Here is a 15,595-nt window from a genome sequence, read left to right as displayed (position 1 = left end):
CACCTGTGGGGTGCTCAGTGTCACCTGTGGATCGCTCAGTGTCACCTGCAGAGTGCTCAGTGTCACCTGCAGATCGCTCAGTGTCACCTGTGGATCATTCAGTGTCACCTGCAGAGTGCTCAGTGTCACCTGCAGATCGCTCAGTGTCACCTGCAGAGTGCTCAGTGTCACCTGCGGATCACTCAGTGTCACCTGCAGAGCACCCAGTGTCACCTGCGGAGCGCTCAATGTCACCTGCGGGGCGCTCAGTGTCACCTGTGGATCGCTCAGTGTCACCTGCAGAGTGCTCAGTGTCACCCGTGGATCACTCAAGTGTCACCTGTGTGTCCCTCAGTGTCCCCTGTGTATCCCTCAGTGTCACCTGTGGATCACTCAAGTGTCACCTGTGTGTCCCTCAGTGTCCCCTGTGTATCCCTCAGTGTCACCTGTGGATCACTCAGTGTCACCTGTGTATCCCTCAGTGTCACCCGTGTATCCCTCAGTGTCCCCTGTGTATCCCTCAGTGTCACCCGTGTATCCCTCAGTGTCACCCATGTATCCCTCAGTGTCACCCGTGGATCACTCAGTGTCACCCGTGTATCCCTCAGTGTCACCCGTGTATCCCTCAGTGTCCCCTGTGTATCCCTCAGTGTCCCCCGTGTATCCCTCAGTGTCCCCTGTGTATCCCTCAGTGTCACCCGTGTATCCCTCAGTGTCACCTGCAGAGTGCTCAGTGTCACCCGTGGATCACTCAAGTGTCACCTGTGTATCCCTCAGTGTCACCCGTGTATCCCTCAGTGTCCCCTGTGTATCCCTCAGTGTCACCCGTGTATCCCTCAGTGTCACCCATGTATCCCTCAGTGTCACCCGTGGATCACTCAGTGTCACCCGTGTATCCCTCAGTGTCATCCGTGTATCCCTCAGTGTCACCTGTGTATCCCTCAGTGTCACCCGTGGATCACTCAGTGTCCCCTGTGTATCCCTCAGTGTCCCCTGTGTATCCCTCAGTGTCACCCGTGGATCACTCAGTGTCACCCGTGTATCCCTCAGTGTCATCCGTGTATCCCTCGCTGTCCCCTGCGGCACCCGTCACGTCTGCGGCCAGCCAGGACAGCCGTGGTGGGCACGAAGCTCCCTCCAGGCCGCTCGGAGCAGGGCTGCTGCCCGCAGCCGCCCGTGCAGGAGCCGCAGTTCCCTCCAGAGGGTGCCGTGCTGTCGCCGGAGCTCCCCGCGCCGCGCGGTGCCAGAGCCGCCTCCGTCCCCACACATGGTCGGCATCAGAGCCCTCCCGGCTCTCCCCGAAGCCGCCGGGGCCGCGCGGGCTCCGTGTAATTCCTAAAGCCGCCTCGCATCTGCTCGAGGGGGCATTCCAGGCAGCAGTGGGAATCAGGAAATTATTCGTAGCGCTGGCCCTGCCAACGGCCGGGGGTAGATTTCTTTGATTTCCCATGCTCGGTGTCCACATCTGTAGAAGGGAAAGGGGGGAACTCGTACATGAGAATAAACGCGTTGGAGAGCCGTGAAAACTCCCTTTCAAGTCAGCCTGATGAAAACTTCATGTTCTGGAGCTCTTTGCTTCGAGGGGAGCAATCTGTTTCGAAGAGGAAAAGCTGTGTATTTTTCTTATTTAAACCTCCTAAATCTGCTGGAGCATTAAAAATATTTGGCATTTCCACAGCACATTTCATTCCCAGCTCCGAATGCGTTTTACAGACATTCATTAATTAAGCCTCGCGAAACCTCGGGGAGAAGGGGAAGCGGTGCTTATTAATTTGCTATTTGTGTTGCTGCAGCACACGGAGACCCCGGCCAGGACCTCGGGGCCTTGTTATTTCAGACACGACCTGCCCAGAGCAGGAGCTGTCAGCAGGGGAAGAGGCCGTGCACGGACCCTCCTGGTGTTCCATTCCCTGTCCCCGCTGGAATCTGGGGCTGCAGGAGCTGCCCCCCAGCTCTCCCCCATCTCCGGGGGTGCTCTTTTTGTGTTCTGCTGCCTGGGGGCAGCTCCTGCCCCTCCTTCCCAGCACCTCGTGCTTGTCCCACTTCCAGCTCGGCTTCATTTGACACCTTCCCCTTCCTCTGGGGGTCACTTTATGGAATCTCGGAGTTATTTGGGTTGGAAAAGGCCTCCAAGACCACCGAGCCCAAGCTGTGACTGATCCCCAGCCTGTCCCCAGCCCAGAGCTCTGAGTGCCACCTCCACGAGCTCCTTGGACATTTCAGACCTCGCTGGGCAGCCCCTTCCTGACCATCACCATCCTTTCCATTGGGAAATTTCCCCAATACCCAGCTTGAGGCCGTTCCCTCTGGTCCTGTTGTCCCCTGGGAGCTGAGCCTGGCCCCCCCAAGCTGTCCCCTCCTGTCAGGAGAGCCCAAAGGTCCCTCCTGAGCCTCCTTTTCTCCTCCTGAGCCCCTTCCCCATCTCCCTCAGCTGCCCCTCACCTGGTCAGCACACCCTGATCTCTGAAAGACTTCAAAAAAAAGCTCCCCCTCTGTTATTTTTATGTCCCCCCTGATATTTTTATGTCCCCCCTGATATTTTTAGGTCCCCCCTGGTATTTTTAGGTCCCCCCTGCTATTGGAAGTGCAGCTACCCCTGTGCCCCAAGGGCTGTGCCCTCTCCATCCCAGGTGTGGTGGCAAGGCTGTGAATGTTACACCTCTGCTTCCCCTGCAGGAAAAGCAGGGCCAGGCTGGATGCTGTCAATGCCTTTCACGTGTTCCCCAGATCCCCGTTAAATGGAACCCCAGAAGGTCTCTCAAAGCAGGAAAAATGCATTTCTAAGACCCTGGGAGGAGGATGTATTCCATAACGACTCTGGTGACCAGGCGTGCTGACTTGTGTCATGTGGAGAAGGAGCCAAGGGGGGGATTTCTTGTTATTTCATATTGCTGATGGGATTTTACCTCTGGCAGCAAATCCAGGAACTTTTTAGTTACCATTATTGTTTGATTTTATGGGCCATTTGATATTTATTTTTATTTCTCTTCATTATTTGTTGAGTGCACTTAGCCCCCTTCCCCGAGCAGCCTGCCTTATATCTAAGGTGAATTTTATGACCAGTGTTAGCACAGCAATCTGAGCAACTCACACAACTGTAATATATTTATCCTGTGCACTCAGTGCATCCAGGCAGGCCTGGAATTCCTACTGTGGAGAGCAGTGGTCTGCCTGGAAAATCCCAACTCTAACTGGACTGGGTTGAAAAAAATAAAAGGAATAAACTCCAAAATTCTCTGCATTATTCTATTTACATTCTTCTTCTTTCTGATCTTGATTTCAAGCCTTCAGGATCTATTTGAGTCATATTTTCACCTTTTTTTTTCGTTTGTTTTTCCCCTTGCAAAACATGAGGTCTCTCCATGTACCTTTTGCTGCAAGCCAAGCTCTTGCATATCCCACGGCTCCCACAGCTGGACTTTAAAATCCACAGCCAGCACTGGGAGAGTAATGACAAAATCATGAGCTGGCAGCTCTGCCTTTCCCTCAGACCTCCTCATTTCATCCTGCTCAGGAGCAGGAATTCCTCACAGCTCCCAGCACCACCATCCAGGAGTTTTATTAAATTTTTTTTCCAATTTTTGTTAGATTTTTCCCAGCACGGGGTTTTTTCCCCAAATTCTTGTTACATTTTTGGCTGCTTTATTTTCTCTCGTTGTGAAGGAGGCTGCCACGACCTCCCTCACTCCTCCTGGTGATATCCCAGCTCTGTGAGCTCTGTGTCCTGCCTGCCCTGAGGGTGTGGTGGTGTTTCTCAGTGCCAGCGCTTCTCCCTGCTCTTATTCCCTCTGGATTCCTGCTCCCTGCTAATCCCTGGGTAATCCTGACACGGCGTGAGCCTGGGCAGGGTCAGGAGCACGGGCTGGGGTGCGGCTGCTGTGCCAGCACGATGGACCAGCCCTTCTGTCCCTTTCATCCTGCCCCTTTGGATGCATTTCCCCTGGAGATGTTTGAGATGTTCGATCTGCTGTGGGCAGGTGGAGGTGGATCCTCCATGCCCTCCTTCCCCTGCAGCTCCAACACTGCCAGGGCCCACTGCAGAGACAGAATTCCATGGGGAGCAGCCACCAAGGGATGTGAGACCCCCAGGGATGTGGGACCCCCAAGTCCTGAGGATGAGCTCTGTGGGATGAGCTCTGTGGGCTCCCACCATCCTGGGGTGCAGCCGAGCCCTGCGTTCCCAAATCCCCCAATTTCGGAGACAATCCAACAGAACCAGGACAAAACCTGGGGACAGCAGCATCCCTTCCGTGCCAGGATGGAGCCAGCCTGGCTCTCTGGCTGGATGCCCAACCTGGGGAGCAGCAGTGCCACCTTCCCCAGCAGGATGGCACAGGAATATGGGAATACTGCGCCCTGTGAGGAGCAGGAACGAGCAGGACACAGAGCACGTGGAGTCTGGCCTGGGGGAAGGATCAACACCCCTGGCTGGAATCTTGGGCTCCTTCCAGCCCCACATGGAGAGCTGACCCCCTCAGGAGCTGGCTCCTGCTCAGCTGGCAGCATTGGCCATTCTCAGCTCCATTTGGCACCGTGGTGAGGCCACAATCCCACAGGTCCCCTCCGTGTCCCACACGCGTCACCCCCAAACACCAGGGATGGCTCCAGGTGCCGCAGCACCACCCCAGCCCATGGGGAGCCTGGTTCCCTTCAGGGAGCCTGGTTCCCACCCAAGGCAGCCAAACCCAGCTTGGCTGTGCTCCTCACCTGGCAGGAGAACACAGGAGCGCGCGGGGAGCGCAGCCCCTCGTGTTCCAAGCAGTGACAATGGAGGCCAGGGGATGGAAAATGCCTGTCCTGGCTGCAGGATAATGCCTGTCCTGGCTGTGCTCTGGGCTTCTCCCCTTCCCCACGGCAGCGCCAGGGCCCAGCAGCTGCGCCAGGCCCGGCACCACGCTCAGCCCTGACATTTGAACACGAGGAATAATTTGGCTTCATTATCCCGAGGGTCCCTCGAGCCGGGCTGGAATGTGCGTGGTAGGGACAGAACCAATCCCATTAGCACCAGCAGATTGTTTTTCCTTTGGTTTTGTTGTTGTTGAATCACCCGTGGCTCCGGCTCGTAGGAAGGAGAGGAGACCCATGGATGTGTTTTACCAGGCAGAGGAGACCCATGGATGTGTTTCACTGGGCAGAGGAGACCCATGGATGTGTTTTACCAGGCAGAGGAGACCCATGGATGTGTTTTACCAGGCACAGGAGACCCATGGATGTGTTTTATCAGGCAGAAGAGACCCATGGATGTGTTTTCCCAGGCAGAGGAGACCCATGGATGTGTTTTACCAGGCACAGGAGACCCATGGATGTGTTTTACCAGGCACAGGAGACCCATGGATGTGTTTTACCGGGCACAGGAGACCCATGGATGTGTTTCACTGGGCAGAGGAGGCCCATGGATGTGTTTTCCCATCCCTGGCATGGTGCTGCCCTGCCCAGTTCCAGCAGCTCCATGGGGTTTCCATCTCTGAAGGCCTTGAGGGCTTTGTGCTGGTTCCAGGCACAATTCAAAGGAGAATTTGTAAGGGAAGGGGCTCAGCTCCACATGTGGGGTCAGGAAGGTGCTTTGAGCCCTTGTCCAGCTCCCCATCTCACCTCCTCATCCTCTCTCCATCCCTGGGTGGGGATTTACCTCCATTGGGGTTAATAGTGAGTTTACAGCTCCGAGTGTTGGTCAGGAATTCGGGATTGCAGCTCTGTGCTGGCAATCCATCAAAGTTTGGTCCCAAACCATCAAAAGGGGGATTGGCACATGGACTTCTCCTCCCTGCTGACCCAGTCCTGGGGTTTCTGCCCTCTGAGGCTTCCCAAGGACCCCAGTGCTGTCCCCGAGCAGGGACATCGTGGAGGAGCAGGCCCAGGGCTCCAGGACAAGGATCTGGATGCTTCTGAGGGGAACGGGGTGAGGAACGGGGACAAAGGCACGTTGGGAGCAGATGGCAGGAGGGGAGGGAGGGAAATCCCTGCCTGGCCCCGCTCCTCGGGCACTGTGTGAGCTGGTGGAGCCAGGCCAGCTCCCGGCAGCTGAGATCTTCTGGAGGGGACAGCGGCAGCCCAGTGCAGCCACCAAGAGCAGCCAGGGGGGTGCTGGCCCTGATTACAGCTGGTGGGACCCCCACAAACCTTCTGCACCCGCTGCTGGCACGGACACCGAGCCACAGCCAAGGGGGAGAGGCCACAGGGCTCTGGGTGGAAGTGTAGGGGAAACTTGCTGGGTTCTCCCCACTTTTTGGGGGTACTTGCCACAGACACACCTGGGGTTAGTTGTGGAGCTGTGCTTGGACATGTGGACACACAGAGGTGAGCATGGACATGAGGGTGTGAGCGTGGACATGTGGACATAAAGGTGAGTGTGGACACGAGGACATCAGGATGAGCATGAGGGTGGGAGGGTGGACATGAGGACATGAGGATGGACATGAAGACGTGAGGATGGACACGACATGAGGATGGACATGAGGACATGAGGATGGACACAAGGACATGGTGATGGACACAAGGACATGGTGATGGACACGAGGACACAGTGATGAACATGAGGATGTGAGGATGGACACAAGGACACAGTGATGGACACGAGGACATGAGGATGGACACGAGGACACAGTGATGGACACGAGGACACAGTGAGGGACAGAAGGACACTGTGAGGGACACAAGGACACCGTGATGGACACAAGGACATGGGGATGGACACGAGGATGTGAGGATGGACACAAGGACACAGTGATGGACACGAGGACATGACGATGGACACGAGGACGTGAGGACAGACATGAGGACACAGTGATGGACATGAGGACATGAGGATGGACACAAGGACACAGTGATGGACACGAGGACACAGTGATGGACACGAGGACACTGTGAGGGACACAAGGACACCGTGATGGACACATGGATGTGAACGTGGGCACACACACACTCACCCCAAGGACGTGACCCACCCCATGCCCTCAGCACCACCACAGGCTGGAGGGTGACTCCTCACAGCCTGGCCTGCCCACGGCCACACACCAGGAATTTCCCTTCCCCTGTGAACAAATGAAAGAGGGAGCGAGAAGGAGAAGGGTGGAAAAGGCCCGGGCTGCCTGCTGGGGGAAGTGGAACCAGCGGATTTCATGCGTCTCCTTCTCGTTAGAGTGGGGTCCCTCCTCACCTGCTCCTGGGCACGGTTTCCTGCACCCCGAGCCAGCAGGGAGGAATCTGACTCCAGTTTAAAGACGAGGAGCTTGTCCACGGTCTGCAGCCCAGCTCCCATCCCAGGAGGGGACACACTCAGAGCTGCTGCCCGCCCTGGGCTGGGTCTGCCAGCTGTCTGCCCCGATCTGGGGCCTTCCTGCAAATTTTCCTGTGAAAATTCAGCACAAAGACACCCCCTGAGGGCTGTCCCTGCCCTCTGAGGGGCACTCAATGGCCTGGCCCTGGCCAGGGGGTTATTGCCCCCAAATCATCAGACTGTGCCCACCTCAAAAGCTGCTCCGTGCTGGGCTCCATCTCCCAGCCCTGCCCTCCCATCCCTCTGCCCACCCCGAGGCACTGCTGAGGACACCGTGCAAATCCCATTGTGGGCTGGGGAATGTGGCCATGGCACCCCCTGTGCCTCCATGCCAGGCTGGGGAACGTGGCCACGGCACCCCCTGTGCCTCCATGCCAGGCTGGGGAATGTGGCCACGGTACCCCCTGTGCCTCCATGCCAGGCTGGGGAACGTGGCCATGGCACCCCCTGTGCCTCCATGCCAGCCCCACAGGGCCCAGGCTGCCCGGGGCATCCTCCCACCCAGCTGGCACGCCATCCCCGTGCACTCCATGTAGGGCAAACCCCTCCCGTCCCCATCGTGCGAGCGCAGCCCCGCTCCCCTCCTCCCCAGCCCGGGCAGGGGGTGACACGGCACGGACGTGCTCCGGCAGCACGGGCTGCTGGCAGGGAGCAGAGCAGGCCTTTGCAGAGCCTTCTTTGGCCGTGACATCCATCCCCGGCACCTCCGCATCCCTGGCTCCGCACCCCGCGGCAAACGGGGGCTCCTCGGGGGAGCGGCTGGCTCCGAGCTCGGGGCCCTGCTGGGCTACCGGAGCGCTGCAGGCGAGGCTGCAGAGGCTCGCGTGAGCTGCCCCGCCGTGCCTGGCACGGGAGAGCCCGGCTGGGCCGTGGGCACGGCGCCAGGACAAACACACGGCAGGGAAAGGGAAGGTGGGACGTGCCAGCCCCCCGGTGCTGCATGTGTGCTGGGGTGTGACACTGCTGTGTGACACAAGCATGGCCCCATTATTTCCCTGCTCCAAATGGTGTCCACGGGTGGTTTTCAGTGGGAAAAGCCCTCGTTTGCCAGCCCTTCCACATGCACGGAGCCCTCCCTGGGGCTGCATCCCGGCCTTCCCCTCCTTGCAGCTCGCAGGGGATGGTTTGGGGGCCTTGCCTCTCCTCCCACTCTGATGCTGAATGTCCCAACCCAGCAGCAGAGAGGATCTTTGTTCCGTGCCCATGCCAAGCTGCCCAGCAGGGATTTCTCTCTGGTTTGCCAGAGCTTTCATCCCGGCTCAGTTTCCAGAACGGGAACAGCCCCGTGCCCTCCTGCCGGCCCCATGTGGGTGATCAAACCCGCTCCCACCCTGGCACCAGCATCCCACCAAACCACGGACTCACCCAGCTCTGGTACAAACCTTTATTCTATTCCCCCTCCCAGCTCGGGGCTGGGTTTGCCCTTCGAGGCGAGGCCAGGAGAGTTCCAGACCAGGAGGGTTCCAGGCCAGGAGGGCTCCAGGCCGGGAGGGCTCCAGGCCCCGCTGCCCCCGCAGCTCCTGCCCGGGGATCGGGGGCGCTGCCGCGGCCGGAACATCACAGACTGACTGCACCGAGCTTCACACGCGGCCGGAAAGCAACAACGAAAAGTGGACCCCAAAACTGATACGAGACCCCCCCACGCCTCCCCCCAACCCGGTTCCCCAAACCCAGATATGTCGGATGGGTGGAAGTGACACGGAGCAGCACAAAACCGGTGGGGACGGGGATGAGAGGCCCCGGTCCCAGCACAGCACGGCCCCATGAGCCGCTGGCACACGAGAGAGCCCAAAAACCCAAGGAGGGGTCGGGATAATAAGTTAATCTGTACAGACGTGTTAGGTGACAGAGGGGCACTGGGGTGTCCCCCGGGGCCGAGGAGCAGCACGCCGGTGCAAATCAAACCACGGAACGATGCATGGAATCGAGTGGTGGAGAATGAGGGGAGGTGGAGAGAAGGGAGACACCTCCATGCCCGGGGGCTGTGCCAGGCTGAGCCGAGGGGAGCCGTGCTTGGTCCCACTGCCCGCTTTGAGGGCAGCACTGTGAGCCCAGGGACACAGAGACCGGGTCCTGCCGTCAGCTACAGCCCCGCAGGCTGCTCCCAGCGTGGGGCAGGGATGCCGAGCCCAGGATGGAGCCATCCCTGCAGGATGCCGAGCCCAGGATGGAGCCGTCCCAGCAGCTCCCACCTCCTGTCCACGCTTGAAGCCAGGGAAACGCCACCTCATCCCCGGCTTGGTCCCACCAGCAGCTTGTTGGCACCAGGGCCAGCTCCCCAAGGGCATCACGGAGCCGGGAGGGGAAGGAGCCATCCCAGGGCCCCTCCGCAGCTCCGGGAAGGGGCCGGCCGGGCGCTGGCGTGGGCACGGAGGCGGCGGGATCCGCTCCCGTCTCCGGCTGCCAAGGCCAAATCCATTCGCCACGTTTCGGCTCCCCGAGGCAATCGGCTCCGGCCGGCGGAAGGGAGTTCCCAGGGCCGGGGCCGGCGCCTCGGAGGCTCAGCCCAAGGTGGGAGGCCGGGGATGTGCCGAGCCAAAGCTCCGAAGGCTGCAGACGCTCTCCATCCCCCACCGCAGCCGGCTCCCTCCTGCCCAGCGCTGGAGCCGTGCCCGGAGGGCTGCGGGGCCCCGGCGGCTCCGGGCGGGGCAGACTGAGAGTCCCGCTCGGGGACCCGCCGGGCTCCCTGCGGCCTGCCCGCCCTGGCAGCTCCCTCTCGGCTCCGCAGGCCCGGATCCCAGCCCGCAGCGCATCCCTGGTGGAGGCAGAGCCGCTCCCGGCTCCCGGAGCCCCCGGAGCGGGCGTGCCCGGGAGGGGAGCGGGGCCCGGGACCCGGCGGTGCCCGTGAGGGGAGCGGGGCCCGGGACCAGGCCGTGCCCAGGGATCAGAGCGGGACCCGGGACCCGGCCGTGCCCAGGGATCAGAGCGGGGCCCGGGACCCGGCCGTGCCCGGGAGGAGAGCGGGACCCGGCCGTGCCCGGGGATCAGAGCGGGGCCCGGGACCAGGTCGTGCCCGGGAGGAGAGCGGGGCCCGGCTGTGCCCGGCGATCAGAGTGGGGCCCGGCCGTGCCCGGGAGGGGAGCAGGACCTGGGGCCCGGCAGTGCCCGGGGAGGGGAGCGGGGCCCGGCCGGAGGCGGAGATGCCCCTGCGGGACCGGGGGACGCGGGGAGCCGTGGGACGATGCCGTGGGGTCGGTGAGAGGGAGGCGGAGGCGGTGGGCAGGGACGGGAGCCCTACAGGATGGTCTTGTCCAGGTCGACCTTGAGGGGCAGCGGCCCCGCGTCCTCCCCGCCGGGCGCGGGGCACAGGGTGACGGTGATGACGGGAGGCAGCGGGAAAGGGCCGGGGCCGTCCAGCTCCTCCAGGTACTCCTTGTCCCCGTTGATGCTCAGGGGCTGCAGGAGAGGCAGAGACAACAGTGCAGCCCCAGAGCGGGGTGCAGATCACCCCCGGCTTGGGGGCACCACGGGGCTGGATGTGGATGAGCCTCACACCTCACACAGAGACTGGGCAGCACAAAGAGGGCACAGCAATGCCCACCCCACCGTGCCAGGCGTCCCTGGCACCCCGGGGCTGTGCTCACCCCATACCTGGGTCTTGACGTGCTGCTCGGGGGCGGTGACCAGGCTGGCACAGCTGAGCCACAGCATCACCATGATGGAGAGGAAGAGGCAGGCGGCCAGGATCCAGCGAGGAAGGCCCGAGCGCCTGTAGCACCCCACCACCCCCCGCCAAAGAGGAGGCACGGGTTTATGGCAGGGCACGGGCTGGGGATCGGGGCTGGGGGGGATCTGCTGTGCCACGTCCAGCGGGTCCCAGAGCACCTACTTGGACATGCAGCCCAGGAAGTCGTGCTCCTGCTGCGGGGGCTCCGGGGGATGCACCTTGGCCTTGCCCCGCGGCTCCTTCACGGGGGGCTTGTCCCCCTTTGCCCGGGGGCCTGGCAGGGGAGAGGCGATGCTGAACATGGGGCACACTCATGTGGGCACACCCATGTGGGCACACCCTCCCCTCTCCCCCCTGCCTGCTAAGGGGGCACCGAGGATCCCACCAGGGCCCCATCCAGATCCCCCCAGCGTGGGTGGGAGTGTGAGAAGATGATCAGACCCAAGAAATGGGAAATTTCTTCAGCTCTGGAGATCTCGGAAGGGAGCCAGGAGGGCTCGGAGGCTCCCAGCCCCCTCCCAGCAGCCCAGAGCCCCCCAAACCTGTGTGGGGCTGGGGGACACCAGGGCTGGACCCCGATCCCGGCTGTGCTGGCTGGATCTCCAGGGCCTCGGCTGCTGGGAACTCCATCTCAGGCTGGGACTGGGTCGGCAGGGAGAGAGGGAGAAGGCAGTCAGGAAAGGGGTCCCCACCCCTGTGGGCACCCACAGAAGGGTCCGGGGCACATCCCCACCTGGAACACCACGACTTTGCCATCATCCGCCTGCAGGTAGAAGGTCCAGGTGGAGGAGATGAAGCTCTGGGCAGAGCTGACGATGTCGTTGCAGAAGGTGGAGACCAAATCCAGCATGGAGAACGACGGCAATTTCAGCTCGAGGCTCTGCAAAGGAGCGGGGACATCACCTCACAGCTGTCCCCTCGTCACCCACCCCAACAGGGGACATCCCACCCCAGGGTCGTGGCTGGGGTGAGCTGAGCTCAGCTCCGGGCTCTGCTTCTCCCAGCACACAAAGGGATGTTCCAGGCTGTGCTCCAGCCCCAGGAGGGTCACCAAGGCTCCCTGGAGTGACCACCCGGCTTTGGGGCCATCCCCCAGCCCCAGGCCCGTCCCTCTGGGCTGGGATCTCCCTCCTGTGCCGGGGACAATGGGAGCGGAGCGGCCGCGGTGCCGAGGGCGTTGCTCTCCTGGCAGCCTCTCGGTGCCCTGGATTCTTGGCCGTCGCGGCAGTTTGTTATTTTTAAAGCATCCCTGCTGGAATCCGCTTGGCTGCTCCCTGCCACTGGCTCCGAACATTTTCCGACAGCCCCTTGCACGGTCAAACCAGCAAACAGGAAATAAATAGGTCAGATTCTATATCTAATTATTATGCTAAATCTGCTTTGCCTGCTCGTCTGGGAACCTGAGGGAGAGTGCTTTGGGTGGGTGGAGGGGTGAGGACCCTGCCTGTCACCCCCAGATGCTCATCCCTGGCCTTGGAGAGGGGCTGGGAAATGGGATCAGGCACTGGGAAGCTCTTAAAACGGGGCTGCAAAAGAGGGGAGTTCAAAGGAGCTTTTCACCCTTTTTACGGCGCTGATTCATCTTTGCCTGCACGTGCACGGAGCCAAAAGCCTCCTCCTTGGGCCAAAGTCTAATTTAATTAATTGGGCAATAGCTGAATTAATTAAATGTAGGAGGGGAAAGCTTTGCTGATTACTGGGAAGGATAACAAATCAAAACTGGGGGAATCTGCCACGATGCCCAGTCAGATCCTCTCACCCTGGGGATTCCCTGTGGTCGCCCTGCCTGGCCCAAGCCCAGCCCAGCCCAGTTAATTTGCTTTTTAGATTTGTGACAAAGCAACCAGTGGTGGCTTGGATCAGCCTGGCACAGCTGGAGCTCCCATCTGGATAGAGGGATGGATGGATGGATGGATGGATGGATGGATGGATGGATGGATGGATGGATGGATGGATGGATGGATGGATGGAGGGATGGATGGATGGATGGATGGATGATGGATGGATGGATGGATGGATGGATGGATGGATATGGGATGGATGGATGGATGGATGATGGATGGATGGATGATGGATGGATGATGGATGGATGGATGGATGGATGGATGGATGGATGGATATGGGATGGATGGATGGATGGATGATGGATGGATGGATGATGGATGGATGATGGATGGATGGATGGATGGATGGATGGATGGATGGATGGATGATGGATGGATGGATGGATGGATGGATGGATGGATATGGGATGGATGATGGATGGATGGATGGATGGATGGATGGATGGATGGATGGATGGATGGATCCATTGATGGGTTCATGGATGGATCCATGAAGGGATGGATCCATGGATCCATGGATGGATGGGCTGCACATGTGGGGTGTCCCCCATCCCGAGGAAGAGGAGGGGCTGTGCTGAGCTCCTGTTCAAGGAAGGGTTTCCCCATCTCCCTTCACCTTCTCCTTCCTGCTCTCCTCCACCTCGGGCAGCTGCTTGCGGCACCCGGTCGCGCACCCGAACTGCTCCTCTGCGTTGCCGTAGGCTTCAGCACAGGCTGGGGAGAGGAGGGGTCGGGGTTGGGGGTGCCCAATCCCGGGGACCCCCGTGCCCGTCCCCAGAGCCACCCGGGGCCCCTCAGCCCTCCCCGCTGGCTGTGGGGTGCGCAGGGCAGGCGCTCCGCAGGGCGTTGGGCGAAGGGATTGCTGCTCCCGTGGCATGTGGGCATGGGGATCCCCCCGGGATTTGGGGCGCGGGGGCCGCTCGGCCGCAGCTCCTCTCACCTGCTTCGCACTCGGCTCTGGTGGCGTTGAGCTCGGCGCTCGCATCCACGAAGTGACAGATGGAGAACAGCCGGCAGCCCCGGTAACAGGCGTTGAGAACAGCATCCTGCGGCGAGGAGGAGGAGAGCGCGGAGCTGGCACCGGGCGCAGGCACCGGGCTCAGCCGGACACCCCCCGGGCCCCCGCGGCCAGCTGGGGGGCACCGGGCAGCGCCGCCCCCGCCCGGGGCCGTGCTGAGGGCTGGCACCCCAAAGCTGGGGGTCCCGGAGCAGGGAGAGCTCCCCAAAGCCCCCCTGGTGCCCCCATTGTGGGTCTGCACGGGGCCAAGGGTGGAGGGCTTGGAGGGTCCCCCCGTCTGTGGTGGCACCAGCCAGGCCCTGGCACGGGCTGGCAGAGGTGTGGGTGCACTGCTCTGGAGGAGGGGTAACGATTTGGGGTGCCGGGCACACACTGAGGGGGTGTGGGGGGCACACAGAGCCTACACGGATGTCACCAGGATGGGGCAGGCTCAGGGTAAAGGGGTGACACTGCGGGCACCCCAAACCCGTGGGGATGCCCTCACTGCGGGCACCCCAAAGCTGCTGGAGGAGACACTGGGGGTGCCTCGGTGCCCCCCATGTTGCTCCCACGGGGGAGTGGCAGAGATGCCTGTCAGGGGTGTCTCCACTGCTTCTGGTGGTCCTGCTGCCCCCAGTCCCTTCCAGTGCCCCCATTGCCCCCAGTGCCCCGATGCCTTGGTGCCCCATTCCAATGTGAGATTATCAGAATTATTGCCCCTGAGAATCGCTCCCTACTGATGGTCCCCAAACATCCCCAGTACTGCCAGCGCCCACGATGATGCCCCTGGTACCCCCAGCGCCATTGATGCTCCCCGTGCCCCCGGTGCCCCCCAGTGCCCCCAGTGCCCCGATGCTCCCGGTACCCCCGGTTCCATTGATGCTCCCCACGCCCCCGTTGCCCCCCCGGTGTCCCGGTGCCCCGGACTCACGGCGGCGGCCCGGCGCTGCAGGCTGCGGCCGCACTGCCCGCGGCACCCGCCGGTGTCTCCCAGCTGCGGCGAGAAGGGGTCGGTGGCGGCGGCGGCGGCGGCGGCGGCGAGCAGGGCCAGGCCGAGGGCGAGCAGGGCCCGGGGCCGGCGGGCCGGGGCCGCCATGGCGGGCGCGGAGCGGAGCGGAACGGAGCGGAGCGGAGCGGAGCCGAGCGCACCCACCGCCGCCGCCGCCGCCGCCGGCCCCGCCGTGACGCGCCGTGCGCCGGGCGGGGGGAGCCGGGGGCGGGGGGAGCCGCCGCAGCCTGCCGCAGATGCACCGGCACCGGCACCGGCACCGGGCGGGGATAGCGAGCCCGGGTGCGGGAGGGAGGATGGGGATGCCCGGGCAGCGGGGGGTGAGGGGACCCCGGGATGCAGCAGAACGGGGGGGCTCCAAGGACCGGGGATGCTCGGGATTGGGGGATGGACGGACACCAGGGGATGCAGGGGGACAAAGGGGACGTGGGAACCGGGAGATTTATGGGGAGCAGGGGTGTGGGGGGGCCGTGGGCTAAGGGGGATGCAGCAGGGATCGGGGTGCAGGGACACAAGAGGGCTTGGGGCCGCCCTGGCACAGAGGGACGGAAGGGACCAGGGGGCTGAGGCCATGGCCAGGAACTGTCACACCCCATGGTGTCACACAGAGGGACAGGGCTGCCCCACTGCCCCCCACATGGACCAACCCCTCAGGAGGGTCCCCAGCCAGTGTCACACCCCGCCGTGCCACCCTCTGCGTCCCTCCAGGACTCCCCAAGCCACCTTCATGCCTCCCATCCTCATCCTCACTCCTCAGGGCCCCCCGGCTCTCCCTGACACCCCGGATTTACAGCTGTGATTTTCCAGGCTTTACAGGACATCA

The 15,595-nt window shown here is 61.9% G+C and overlaps 1 protein-coding gene across 2 annotated transcripts; it reads right to left on the bottom strand.

The window, feature by feature from the left end:
* Positions 1-8,625: 8,625 nt before the first annotated feature.
* Positions 8,626-14,859, bottom strand: TMEM59L (transmembrane protein 59 like). 2 transcript variants are annotated; one of them, XM_058040842.1, is made up of 8 exons: positions 14,695-14,859; positions 13,707-13,812; positions 13,383-13,480; positions 11,656-11,802; positions 11,465-11,564; positions 11,085-11,196; positions 10,847-10,988; positions 8,626-10,651 (listed from the first exon to the last, which is right to left on the bottom strand). In XM_058040842.1, the coding sequence occupies exons 1-8, from the start codon at positions 14,857-14,859 to the stop codon at positions 10,490-10,492; spliced, it is 1,032 nt and encodes a 343-aa protein (XP_057896825.1). In that variant the 3' UTR covers positions 8,626-10,489. The 2 variants fall into 2 exon arrangements, with proteins under 2 accessions (XP_057896825.1, XP_057896826.1); XM_058040843.1 differs by having other exon boundaries at positions 10,847-10,964.
* Between the last annotated feature and the right edge of the window lie 736 nt (positions 14,860-15,595).

This window comes from Melospiza georgiana, chromosome 26 (genome assembly GCF_028018845.1).
Source record: "Melospiza georgiana isolate bMelGeo1 chromosome 26, bMelGeo1.pri, whole genome shotgun sequence".
Taxonomy (NCBI): Eukaryota; Metazoa; Chordata; class Aves; order Passeriformes; family Passerellidae; genus Melospiza; species Melospiza georgiana.
Note: the sequence above shows the minus strand (reverse complement) of the source record. Positions and strands in the feature narration are given on the sequence as shown.